Source organism: Girardinichthys multiradiatus, chromosome 13 (genome assembly GCF_021462225.1).
Source record: "Girardinichthys multiradiatus isolate DD_20200921_A chromosome 13, DD_fGirMul_XY1, whole genome shotgun sequence".
Taxonomy (NCBI): Eukaryota; Metazoa; Chordata; class Actinopteri; order Cyprinodontiformes; family Goodeidae; genus Girardinichthys; species Girardinichthys multiradiatus.
Window position 1 is genome coordinate 20,326,580 of NC_061806.1, and position 14,500 is coordinate 20,341,079.

Sequence of the window (14,500 nt, forward strand, 5' to 3'; positions counted from 1 at the left end):
TGCTCTCTGCTCTCTTTCATAATGAGTGTGTGAGTGCAAACGTCTGAGGTATCTTACCGCTGTTCCACACGTCTAATTGGTCGGTTCCCCTGCCAGATCAGAGGCATGCTTGGTAATGTATTCAGGCTGAGTGATGGCTTTCAGAGCTGATTTCACATGAACAATAGTAATGGAAAAATGTAAATGCTCCACTTTACAGTAATTGGTCCATCTTGTGTCTTTGTGATGGAAATATTTTAATTTCTGGGGTGGGGGGTGTTGCTCAAAAAAGGGGCATGGGAGTTGCAACGGATACCTCCATATTGTTAACTTCGTTGTTTTACATTTTCAATGGAAATAAGTGGATTCTACAATTCAAGTTTGCATAAACATAACAGTGTTGGGGCGGGGATGGGGAGGGGACCTTCTTCTGATCTTCTTTGCATCTTTAATGCATGCCTTCCAATGAAGCTACAATAAAGGGGCTTGGTTACGCGCCTGTAATTGGCCTTTCATTGAGATAATCTGACATCAAGCCTTGTCACGTCTAAACCGTGTCCAGCAGGAGAAAAAGGAAAGTGAAGGGTTTGTCAAGAACTTCTCAGTTAGCTTTAAAATTACATTACAACTAGAAATTCATAACGCTACATACTGTATCATTCCAAATTACAAGAATCTCTGCTTAAATTAAAGAAAACTAAATATGACCGAATAAAACCAGTCAGTCATTTTCTACCACTTATTCTGTAGTGGGTCACGGGGGAGCTGGTGCCTATCTCCAACAGTCTATGGGTGAGAGGCAGGGTACACCATGGACAGGTTGCCAGTCCATTGCAGGGCAACACACAAACAACCATGAACACTCATTCATACACCTAAGGGCAATTTATAGTGACCAATTAACCTAATAGGCATGTCTTTGGACTGTGGGAGGAAGCCGGAGTACCCTGTGAGAACCCACGCATGCACGGGGAGAACATGCAAACTCCATGCAGAAAGACCCCCAGTCGGGAATCAAACCCAGGACCTTCTTGCTGCAAGGCAACAGTGCTACCAACTGCGCCACCGTGCAGCCCAAAAAAAACCACTTTATAAATAAAGGTTTTCAAAAACATAAATGAACTTTAAATCATATTTCATTGTCAATGGTTTTTAGATAATTTCCTAAAACTACTAGAATATTGAGCAAAATCAAAGAAAATTATCATTATGGCTTCCTCAAAATAATAATAAAAACTACTGTATATAATTTGTGATTTCTTAGTATAAAACTGATTCATAAAATTTTATGTATTTTTCGATGATTTTTTTTTCTGTTGTGGGTGTCTTTTTGTTGGTAACAAAGAAAAAGTTTGATTATTAATTATTTGAATATTAATTATTATTAATTAATTATTTTGAATAAGCATCAAATATAATAAATGTATATAATAATTACTCAGCTGTGATGATACATTTTTTTAGCACAATTATGCATAGAAGCTTTGAGTAAAGTTATACGTTTTTTATTGTTAATGAATCGAGGTGCATTTTTTTACCCATAGTATTTAAATTTTCCTGATAGTCTATGCTTGTGGAGAAAAATACACTATAAAAAGGAATTTTAAATATTAGCCATTAAAATTATTTACATTTAAATCAAGCATTCTAGCTTGTAAAACCTTGTATTGTTGACAAATCCCATAACTTTCTGATTAGAATTTAACTGAAGCTGTTGATTCAGTCAATTATTATTCCCGTTTGCCATGGTGTTCAGCAGGGAACAGCGAGGCTAATATGTCTACCTGGGTTGTATTACAAATGAATTTTTCAAAGTTAAGAGCTGTCAAATGACTTGTGGTTAACAGTGTTTGGACCAATTTCTGTAGTGACAGCGTTAAAATTTGAGTTTGTAGTCTTTAAAGTATAATAAGGCAGATTTTAAACACATGTAATTATTATATATGTTTGGCAGTTTTGCAGTTGCTCCTGTTAACATCATGATAAATATGTTCAAATACTTAAAATATTTAGCTGTAATAATAATTGTTAATTAATAGATAAGGTTTTCAATAAATTATATTCCACAAGTCAGCTGACTAGATGTGTGCAGATGCTCAAAGACCGTGCACAAGGTCTGGTTTCTATCACAAATATAGTTTTTATCTCAGTTTTAGGATTGAACTATGAGGTTTATTTGAAAGCCATTCTAAGCATACTGTATGCCTTTTTTGTTTCAAGGCAGAATAATTTCTGTTGCTGTTTTTAACGGTGAAAACATAATCTGCAGTAACAAATGTCACTTTTTGCCATATTAGAGGGACCACAAGATAAAGTTTAAGCAAGTTATATTTTTCGGACTGAAACGACTGAAATTCAAACAATGCTGAAGCATGACTAATTCTTTTTTACAGGTTTCAATGTAAATTGTCAGGCACATTCTGAGAATTTCTCCTTTTAAAATACCGTAACTGCCTTAGTTTTATTAGGTATTTTATTGGTTTTACTGATTAAATCATTTGCTTTGTCATGCAACTCTTTTGAAAGTTTTGCTAAATAAAACTATTATCTTGGGTGTGACCTGAGGGTTGTTTATATTTTTTGCACACAAAATTATTGAAGAATAAATAAAAAAAAATGTCTAAAGTCTTAGTCAATTAATAAATGGATGAGAACAATTTTAATGTAATTTATTAGACTAAGTTTATTAATTAATCTGAGCTAAATTTGGTAGAATTTAACAAACGTTCTTCAGTGTTTGCATCTTAAAAACTGGAATTCTAACTAATTTATTTATTAATCTTAGTTCATAAATGTGCATACATTTTACTCATAAGTATTAAGTAAATTGTTACACTAATGTTACTGCATAAACTTTAACACTTCGTTTTAACAGTGTAGTCGTGCATCAGGACCACCCGAGCAGAATAGCTATGTCCCCCTCCACCCCGGCACACATCCGACTACCGGGCCTTGAACCTGACCCCACAGGACCATCTTAGGGCGATCTTGTCACATTGCATTCCCGCTGGCGCATTGTTGCCTTAAATAATAAAAACAATAATAAAACTTCATCAACGCTTTGAGGCAGATAGATAGTGTGGCCGGTCCATCCAAGACATCCCCTCTGTCCCCCTCCCCGCTCCCTGCGGTGCTCGCGATTTTGACACGGGGGGGGGGGACAAAACCCAGGGAAGGGGGCCACTGTGAATGGCAAAGCATCGAGGAGGCCGAGGGAGAGCAAAAAGGAGGCGGTATGCCTTTGTAGTCTTGGAGGAATGCGGAAATGTCCCCGCTCCGTGTCAAACCTCTCTGAAGGGGGTCAGGCCACATTCAGCCGGCGTGGGAAAGCCAGCCAAAGACGGAGCTCACACGGGCGTGCGGGGCCGCAGTTGCATTGGCCCATCCGCGGGTATGTGTGCAAGGAAAGAAAAGGAGAAAATCCAAAAGAGGAGCGTGGTTTTGGATGGCTATATCACGCGTTTTTCTTTGTCCTATGACCCCCCCACACACACACTCAAGCAATCTTACACACCCCCTTTCCCCTCCACACCTCCTTCCACTCAAACTGCAATGAGACTGTAGCCTATGCGCAAGTTTTTCGTCCAGCCCTCCCCTCGCTTGTTTGAGAGTTCTTTACTGTGGCTGGTGCAGTCTAAGGGATGGGGGGTTAGATTCTGCGACGTCAACTACCTGTGTGGCCCCCGCATGGAGGAGAGTGGACAGGGATGCGTTTGATGGAACAGTTTTATGCGAGACTCGAATGCCTCCTCAGCATTTTATTGGGCATGCCGACGTCACGACATTTTACTGACAATCATACATAAGGTAACAAAATAATAGCTGCGGATTATTCTGCAGAATTGTTTTCAATTACTTTCTGTCTGACGCTAAAAAATACGGTACTATCCAATAACACCCCAAACAGTAGCAAATGCATGTTTACAAACCTGTTCGAATTTAGGCCATTTTATTACGTTTATATTGGGGTGCACGCACAAATAAATTAGAAACAATTCGAGGAAACAGGGAGAGCTAATGGAAACTTGATTAAAACTAAGCAGACACACTGTTTTATGCATTTAGAGTGGTTTGGGGGTATTAAAGTGAGTTTTGATGCGTTTTAAATAGACTGTTGCTGTAGGAAGTTAAAACAATGCAGCACGTGCTCACAGTTTGGGTTCTCCTCAAACAGAAACTTTCACAACCTGACATTAAATAGTTCTGTTTTTATCCGTTTCCAAACGCAAAACAGTCCAGTGTGTTGCATTCGTTCTGTTTTTCTTTGTTTTCCATGTTTCTAAAAATATTTTAAGGACGGCAAGTGAGCTCACGTGAACACAGCTTCTGCAACGCTGCACGCGGTGTTAATTGATAAGTGCGCGAGACAGTTTATTTAACGCAAAACTAGGTTAATGTGCGAGGTAAATGCGGCTAATTTTGATTGTTTTTTTATTATTTTGTTAGTAGGAGGACGAGTTGTAATGCGTAACAGGAGGAGGAGGAGTGGAAGCTGGGAAACGCAGCAGAGGGTCGCTTTTTTCTGATAGTCCGAATAAAAACATGATGACAGTCCTGTTAAAGCCCACCTGGAGCTTGATTTCACCAAATGTGACAGATATGGTCTCTTCCTCCATCTGTGTGTCTCTGTCGTCTAGGCATTGCATGTGCCAACTATATTCTGTGAGTATGCCTTTGTGAAGACGCTAGTCACCCTCGCCGGGATTCCCCGCAACATTTTCAACAAGAGACAAGGGAGAAAAAAATTCTGCAAAAATGGACAAAGAAAGTATTGGTACTCAATACGAGCCCGTGGCCGAGATTGGAGAGGGTGCGTACGGGAAAGTGTACAAGGCAAGGGATTTGAAGAACGGGGGACGCTTTGTAGCCCTAAAAAGAGTTCGTGTCCAGACGGAGGAAGAGGGCATGCCTCTCTCAACCATCCGGGAGGTGGCGGTACTGAGGCAGTTGGAGGCCTTTGAACATCCAAATGTGGTCAGGTGAGTGAAGGGGGCAGAGGTGGGTACTGGGCTAGCAGTTTGTGTGTGCCTGTTTAACTTATTTATTTTAATAGGGGGTGGAGTGTTTCAGATATATAGGGGGCAGGGAAAGTTTGCATGTGAACACTATACAAACACTACTTCCTTTTTGATGGTCTCATATGACCTTTGTGGTATGTCTCCACTGAATGTTATGAAGCAGAAGTCCAGCGCTGTCATTTTTTTAAAGCAACAACATACATATGCATCACCTTGCAGATGTATTCATGGCGTTTTTGCCACAAACACAAACTGAAATATGTTTTGTTAGGATTGTATGGGCGTATCCAAATCAAAGCAGTGCATAATCCTGAAGTGGAAGGAAAACAATACATGGCTCTCCAAACGTTTTCTGAATACAAATCTGAATGGTGTGGCATGCATTTGGCGTTGGTCTTCTGGCTTTTCGCATCTAGACACAGAAAATGTTGGCCATTCCTCTTTACTAACGCTATGTTAACACTGCAGGTCTTGATGCTCATTTCCGATTTTTTGCTGAACTCCGATTTGATATTTGCGTGGTCGTTAAAACTACAAATTAAATGTGACCGCCATCAGACTTTGGCCTAAAGCACTCATGATCCCAAAGCGACCCACATGCGCAAAAAGAGGATGTGACGTCACACAGCAGTGCACTGTTTATGGAAGTAATAATGGATGCTGGCGTCTCTGTGTTATTATTAAGAAGTTGAACAATGGAAGCTGACACTATTATGACCACACCCTGACAAGACAAAGGAAGGTAAGAAAATAAGAGAGCACAACTAATTACAATATCTTTTTGTGGAGCAGGGACTGCTACCTCTGTGGAGAAGTTTGTATGTGGATGTGTAGTCGGAGCCAGGACAATGACGTAAAGGTTGGATAAAATGTGACATGACCGTTCTGACTGCGTACGCTTTGAAAACTACTGAATACGTATCCGATTTAGTACCACATATGAAAAGATCTGAATCAGGTCGTTCTCACTGCCATAAAAAAGTCGGATATGTGTCGCATATGGGCAAAAAATACGATGTGGGCCGTATTTTCCTGCAGTGGGAACGTAGCCTAAGAAGATCAATCCCAGTTAGTTGGTTTTAGAGACCATGTGTGAACATGTTACTAAGTCTTGATTTAGATTTGACTTTGAGCCATTCCAATAAATGAATATGTTCTTATATAAACGATGTCATCGTACCTCTGGTTGTGTGCTTTAGTGTTGTTCTGGTGGAAGACAAACCTCCAGCTCAGTCTCAAGTCTTTTGCAACCTCTTGCAGTTGTTCTTCATTGACTTTTCTCCTCCTTTCTGCCAACTTTGATCAGCATCTTCCTGCTGAAGAAAAGCATCCCAACAGCACGATGCTGCCAAGTTCAATTTTTACTTTCACACAACAGCTGCATTTACGCTGAGATGCAATTACACACAGGTAGACTCTACTGATTGTGACTTCTGAATGCAATTGATTCTTTTAAAGGGCATTAGAGTAAAGGGGATCGAACAGAAGGCAGGGTAAACGTTTCAGTTTGTATTTTTGAAAACCATGTAACCTTGTTGGTCTTTCACAGAAATTTCAAATAAAATCCATCATAAAATTTTGTGGTTGACACAAGGAGATTAACAATTTTGCAAACTATTATTGCTGCCTATACGTACAAACCTGTCAAATCAGGTCTGTTTCCATATAAACTGTCGACGTTGTGGGATTTTTTGGGGTTATTTTTTATAAAACCTTACCTCTTATAATTGGTTTAATATAACTGTGTGAATGTTACACAGTGCAATTATTTAGATCAGTAAAACTGAGTTCTTTATGCAAACAGAATCTTTTCATGTCACTTTTTTAACCTTTCCTTTTAAAAACTAGCAACTGTCAGTAAAGGCACTGAACTTCGACACTACCAACCTGAGTTAGATTGAATTAGATATAATTGGGGGGACATAACAGCAGTTACTTTCTTATTTTCTGTCTGCTCTCCAAACAGATGTAATTTGCTTTCAGTTTTATTCATTCTCATGGCAGTAGTCGGATACTGCGTCATACGTTGGCACAGGCCAAGGTCTGACCTTGTGCTTGTTTTATTGTGGAATATTAAGGGCCGTGGGATTGAAGAGGAAGTTCTAAATGAGTGTTTCAGAGGCATGGCTGGTGGCCTTGTGCCTCTAACAGTAACTCTCTAATGTATCTGTAAACATCAGAGAATAATTGTAGGCTTTTATTTTAGTAAGACCATGGAGGCATTTGTCCTTTTAGGTGAACAGACACACCAAACATTTTATTTGTCTTAAATCATTCATATCAAGCACCCTATGTAGCTTTTTTCTTAGGCTGATTTACATGTTTAACATTTTGTATCCCTATGAAAAGTGTAAAGTTGCCATCTTAGAAGCTGTCCTAACCCGCTGTTATAGTCCAGCAGTTCAGGCTCAGAAAAAGGCATTGTGGGACTCCAGGCTAACCCTGGATGTTTGTAATGAGGTCCATTATTTATTCCATATGTTCAGAGTCTGCTGAGAGTTCCCATTGTATTCCAACGATCAAGCTGTGAGGGTTGTTTAACCCCAGCTCTTCAGAAGAAGTGTGCCTTCCAGAATGTGACATCATACCCAATGTTAAGACCTTAAACAAATCGCATCTTTTTTTTTTTTTATTCCAGGGGTCCACATACTGATTAAAGTACCTGTATATGCCCCGTTAGATATCATAAGGGGTTTTCAGTCAGATTCTTTTTAGTTAGCAAGTCAGATTTGTTTGCCTGCAATTACTCAAAAGACTTTATTGACTAATGCCAATTTCTGGTTGTCTTTAAAGTCTGATTTGCTTATTCTGATTTTGTTGAACTGAGATTGGTACTATGACTCATACAAACTTATCAGTGTGAGTTTTATTTTATTGCAGCAGTGAAATGTAACAAACTTTAACCATAAAAGGAAAGATGCGGTAAAGGCTCCTCGATTTTTTGTAGTTTTGAATCTATCTGAAAATGAAGGGACTACAAAATTATACCCATTATTGCATCATAGCATATTTCCCAAAAACCTACATCTGATCTTCGCTAAAGTAAAGATAGACAAATTTGTGAGTGTTTGCTTTCTATGTATTTAATAAGGAAAAATATGTTTAAAAAAATAAACATTTTTAGTATTTGTCCAGTTGATCAGTAAGCAGATGCCCATAGCCGGCTTTGAAATTTTATTGCTCACTGGCGTCGATAACGTTTATGGACAAAAAAGACAAATTTACTAACATTTGTTGACCCATCTCAATATGATTTTAGAATTGGTTATCATACATTTAACAAGACTCAGGAAATATTCATTAAAATAGGTTATCCACAATCCAGTCCTATGCAACATGTATTCAACTTCAATTACATACATTCTAATTTGATTCTAGTCACAATACAGTGCAGTCAAATTCACTTTATAAAGCCAGTTGGTAAAAAATGATCTTAGGAAGCCTAGTGGATTGCGTCTGACCTTTTCAGCCACCCCCTATCCTGGTTAAGTATGTGGTGACAGTGGTAAGAAATGTCACTCTCCTAAATACGAAAAAACCTTCAGCAAAACTCATCTCTGTGTGAGCAGACATCTGCCGAGACTGGCTGCGGCTTTGAAAAGACAGAGCAAACACACAAAACATAGAACTGGCCTAGCGGTACTTTCTTGCTCAAAGAAAAAGTAGACAGTTAATGGCAGCAGTACCTTTGTTAGTGTCTTCATGCCAAAGAGAGGAACAGATGAACAGAGAAGAGATAGTCAAGTAAGTATCTCCTTTAATAGCTTTGTTCAAAAGAGAAAGATGAAGATTATACCTATGTTCAGTGAAAGTAAGTTACAAGGTGTCAGATGCCAATCCATTATTCTGTTTTACTTCCTCTATGTTGTTTTGATGCAAGTTTGCACTTCTGTTGTAGCTACAGGCAGGCTTTACTAGACTTCTCAGAATTTGAGGAGTTGTCATAGTGCAGGGTGAGGAATGCTGTTTATAGTCCCCAACCCTTTGAGTTGAACATACTGGGTAGCTTTTTTTCAGATTTTCATCAAAGCTTGCTTTGGCAGGTCTGCCGACATAATCTGGATTCTTGGCTTAGGCTGGATGTGTAGTAAAAACACTACCACTAACACTGATCTTTAGGGTTGGATGGTCAACATGTTTTGAACAACTCTGGATCATTGGAGTACTTTAAGGGTAAATATTACTTATCAGAAACTATGGAATATCCAGCAGAAGGTCAAGATTCAGTTAGATCTTCAAAAATGTATAAATCTATGTTCAACGGTTGATTCCTTTCTTGTCCTATCACTCCACAGCCATGTTGAACCCTTGAGTTAGCTCTCTTACATACAGATGTTCCAGTGAGGTGTATACGTTTATTATTATTGCAAGCAGATACTACTGTTTCATTAGTCTTTAGTTAGGTTGGCAGTTGAGCGATGAACTGGTCCTCGGCACAGTTGTCCAGAAATCTGACTTTGGGACTGAAGCTGCATGTCTGCCCCACCTTCTCTTTCTGCCAATTTCCTGTCTGATTGGTCTGTATAAAGGCCCCTAGTGTCCCAATTTCTTCCAAGGACAAATACATTGTTTTCCTTTGTTTGATTGCAGATGTATCTGAAATACCGGTTTCCAGCTAAAGAGCAAAAGCTTGTATCTATACTTAACAGCTGAAAGGATGTGTAATTACCGTGAATCATATGGTCCTTGGCAGTCTGGATCACTTTGGAAGTTTTTTTTTCCAGGTTTTATTAGATTAAAACAAAACTGTATAGACCAATATGTTTAATTTTAGGTTCTTTTACCTGGCCCAATTTCTAAAATGTTGTTCGCCTATTCAACCTTACGGCCTTAATCCATCTATCCCTTGATCTTTCCATGGTATAAGTGAACGCCTCGGATCCGACTTTTTACACACACTTATCTTATTCCACCATGTCATTTCAAAATGCCTTCACAATGACTTTAGATCTTGTCAGATTAACCTCTTACTGTGCAGACGATGTCCTGACACCCTAAAAATGTGTTCATATGACCTTCCTATACTGTTATGATCAAAAGCTGTTGGCTTGAATGCCTCGCAATACTTTTTAAAGTTACCCTTAAAGCAAAGGATCTTATTCCATAGTTTAAAAATTGAGAACAACTTTTCACAAAAGAACATGATATTCGTGGATATTTCTGACTTCAAAGAATGATTCTGTTAAACTCTTAATGCAAGGCCTTAATAATTTAACTCCTGACTGACTGTAGTTCTTAAGGACAGGTGTCCTGCAGGTTTATGTGTCTTAGCTCCAACACCTGAATCAAATGACTGAATTACCTCCTCAGTGTGTCAAGAAGTTTTTTAGAGGCTTGGTAACGGGGTATTTATTTGATTCAGCTATGTTGAGCCAAGGAAACAGAAAAAGAATCTAGCAAGATGTTCTGCCCACCCAGTCGAATTCAGGCTTTATTAATCTGGTCCAATTTAGTTGCATGATCAGGGCTGTGGGCCACCCCAAAACAAACTTGTTGTCCTTCAGCCACGATGGAACTCATTTGCAGTAGGTTCAGAGTCATTCTTCATTTGGAAGACCAATTTGTGACCAAGCTATAGCTTCTTGTCTGATGCCTTGAGTTGTTCCGATTGAATATTTCCAAATAAGCTTCTCTCCTTTATGATGCTCTCTATTTGGTTAAGTGCACTTTTCCTTCCTGCAGCAAAACAACCACATAACATGATTCTACCTCCCCAGTACAGCTGGGATGATGTTCTCAGGCTTATAAGCTGCCTCACTCCCCATTTTTGCAAATCTTAACGATGATCATTATGACCAAACACTTTAATTGTTGCTTCATCAGTCTTTAAAACATAAGGTTGCTGTCACTGTGCTTGCTCAGCCTGTAATATGTCTTTTACGTTGCTTTTGAAGTAATGGCTTCTTGTTCTTCAAGTGGGCTTTTCAGCCCATGTTGGTACAGAACCTGTTTCACTATGGATAATGACACTCCAGCTCCAGTCAGCATGTTTGCAAGTTTTTATTTTTTGCTTTTGTTGTGGGGTTAATACACACATTTCAAAACAAAACAACTAAAACACATCCATCTCTGGGGCAAAGTACCTTTATTTTTCATGAATGCTATGGTGGCTGTGCATTCTCATGGTGTTAATACTTGAAATAATTAGCTCGAATAAGTGAATGTGGCACATTAGTATTCTTTCAATCATTGTGAGACGTTTATAAAGCCTTGAAGTCATAATCTTGGGATACCCATATTATTTAAAGGCATAGTAATCTTAGTTTATGTAAATGTCTTAAGATAAGTTTTAATAAGTCTTATTTATTTTCGTAGAGTGAGGAAAAAAGGTTGTTTTTTTTATACAGTGTATTCAAGTAGCTAGTTTCAAATGAATGAAGCTTTATTGTGAAAATTATTTATACTGAGAACTCTGATCATTATGATCTGGAAAGGTATATCAATTATAGTATATGTATATTTTTAGACCTTAAAAGAGGTAGAAACTCTGAAATTCGATAACAGTAATACAAAAAAAAATTATTTTAAAAAACAAAAGCTGATATGTTTACCTTCCCGTTCTGGTCCTCCTTAAAATTGCAATGATCTTATCGTCATGTTTTCTTGCTGTAGGTTGTTCGACGTTTGCACAGTCTCTCGGACTGATCGAGAAACCAAGCTCACCCTGGTGTTTGAGCACGTGGATCAGGACCTGACCACGTACTTGGAGAAGGCTCCTGACCCCGGGGTACCACCTGAGACCATTAAGGTAAACAATCATCTATCAGCACTCTGTGAATTAAAAATCTCTGACATTTGTGTCAGAGACTGTCAAAACATTAGCGAAGAGTACAGTTTTGTTGAGTACTACACTGTTTCTGTTTGATGTATAAAAGCATCTTTGGGCTAATCCTGTGTGGCTTCAGCTCTGGTTGAACACAGCTATGTCTGTTTGGTGTTGAGTTTTTTTGACCAAAGTCACAGCAAACATGAAGCACTTCCTTTAACATCAGAGGAATGAGTGTGTTTGAAAGGGCAGCACATGCGGCACTAGGGCTACAAATTAGAGGCTCCTTTCAGTCTATTTTGACCCTGCCTACTAACTTCACTCACAGATGCAGACACAGAACAATGAAAAAAAAAACTGTTGTTTTGTATTAAAAAACAAGATTATCAATTGTTAACAGCTACAGATCAGTCAGAATAATTTTTTTATCGGCTGTTCTATTGAGCCTAACAATAAATTCTTGCTTTTTTTTGTTAAAAAAATATTCTAAAGGTCTCCACTTACGTTTTGCTCAAAGGTCGGAAGTGAGTTAGTCTCCATCTAGTTTTCTCCATTACTGTCTTTTAAATAGACCTCTCTGATAAAAATCCCCTTTTAAACATTTTTTTTTATCATGTTTCCCCCCTGAGGTCTGTAGATGTGTCCCAAACAATATTGGAAAGGAATATTATTTATGTTTGAATGAGGCCTCAGGCGTGTGGAGTGTCAAATTTAAATCGGAGGCAGTATAGCAACCGTCAACCTTTACCCTGGGAGTCGAGTGTATGTGTTAACTTTTTTTGTCGTGGAGGGATGTTGTTTAAGTGCGGATGATTCAGTTGGATTACACCTGAGGCTTTAACTGAAGTTGATATAGAGCACTGTAACAAAGTCTCGTTGAATGTATTAGTTTATTGCTGATTGTTGGGATCATTATGGTCCTTCAAATCTTGCACCACTTGAGCAATCTTTAGTTATCTAAGACGTAAAGCTAATTATTGCTTTACGAAAACCTTAAAAGCCATATAACTACTTTGAGTCAAAGTAAGCATGTTTCATTTTGGAAAGATTAACAGCATTTATCTTTATTTTGTTGTTGCATGTTGAATGAATTTGTTTAAAAATCTAATAAATGGTAATAAATGGTATTTAAGTTAATAACTTGCACGCCTTACCACAAAAGAGTTCAGCCCCATTTAACATTCTCACATTTGTCACATAGCAACTACAAACAAATGTATTTTGTTTGAATTGTATTTAATTAAACACCCACAAGGTAGTATATAGTTGTAAAGTGGAAAGAAAGTGCTGCATGTTTTGTCTTTTATGTAGCTGTGCACATTTCCATTTAGCTTCTTTTACTATGATACCCATAAATATGATCCAGTGAAGCATTCTGTTAATTAATTAATCCTAATTAGTAAATGGAGTGTACCTGAGTGTAATTTGACTTCAGTATGAATACCACTGTTCTGTGGAGGCCTTGAAAGGTTTGTTAGAGAACATCACTGACTTTTATAGCAGGGTTAAGTTATTAGACAATATTCCAAATTTAGTATATCTTAACAAGCAATGTTCAGTCAATTATTTAAAACTGGAAAGAATATGGGACAACTGCAAACTAGTCATAACTCTGGAGGAGCTGCATCGATCCCCAGCTCAGGTGAGAATCTGTTCCCAGAATAAAAATCAGTCATGCGTTCCAGGAAATGCTGCCTTGACAGAAAAGTGGCCAGGAGATCATCATTGTTGAAAGACAGCCAGCGGTGGCAGCATCATGCCATGGGGATGACTTTCTTCAGCAGGGGCAGGAAAGCTGTTGTTAACTGGAGCTAAATACAGGGCATTCCTGAAAGAAAAACCACTCAGAGGTTGCAGAAGTCTTTTGACTGAAGAGGAGGTTCGCCCTAAATAACAACCCTAAGCATACAGCCAGAGCTTACATCAAAGCATATTTATGTTAGAATGACACAGTCAAAGTCCAGACCTAAATCCTATTGAGAATCTGAGGCATGACTTGGAAAAAATGGTGTTCCCAAACAGTTTCTGTCTAATCTGACTGAGGTTGAGCTGTTTTTTTTTTTTTTTTTTTTTTTTTTTAAATGGGCAAAGTTGATGGAGGCATACCACAAAACACTCACAGCTGTAACTGTAGTAAAAGGTGGTTCTAAAAGGTATTCACACAGGGGGGACTGAATACAGAGGTATGCAGTACTTTTAATATTTTGCATTTAAACATTTTAACATTTTGCAAACTGATTAAAGAAAAATGTATGTTCCAATTAACAATTGTGTATGTGTACAACTGTGTAGGTTTGTCATATAGATCCAAGTAAAATACATTTAAGTTTGTGGTTTTAACTTGATATAAAAGTTTTAAACTTGCCTTCTCCAAGGCAGTTTAAAGCCTTATAACTTCCATACAAAAGCTCAATATTTCAAACCTTTGAAGACACAGTCAACAGTAGTGAAATTAACTACAACATTCTACTGAAGACTTTGCGCTGGTTTTCTGTCTGTAAGAACTATATCTCACATTGTGAAGCTGAAATTAGCTACAAGTATACATATACCCTCACCCGAGTCAAAACTACAATACTCATTTAGAAAACATGTAGATAGATTTAGGTCTGAATGGTTTCTCTATATATGACTAAGCAAGCACACTTTAAATGGTTCGTTGAATGTCTTTTTAAGTCTGAAGAATCTTATTTTACCGCTTTAGATTTTTGGATTCTGTGTCCAAAACAATATGAGT

General features: G+C 38.1%; 1 protein-coding gene across 2 annotated transcripts in view; it reads left to right on the forward strand.

The window, feature by feature from the left end:
- Positions 1-3,525: 3,525 nt before the first annotated feature.
- cdk6 (cyclin-dependent kinase 6) overlaps positions 3,526-14,500 on the forward strand; it is a 52,554-nt gene continuing 41,579 nt past the window's right edge. Inside the window, exons 1-3 of one of the 2 annotated variants that reach the window (XM_047383555.1) lie at positions 3,526-3,786; positions 4,426-4,958; positions 11,610-11,745. In XM_047383555.1, the coding sequence (XP_047239511.1) occupies positions 4,735-4,958; positions 11,610-11,745 (360 nt within the window). In that variant the 5' untranslated portion in view covers positions 3,526-3,786; positions 4,426-4,734. The remainder of the gene's footprint in view (positions 3,787-4,425; positions 4,959-11,609; positions 11,746-14,500) is intronic. The other variant, XM_047383554.1, reaches the window with a different exon arrangement.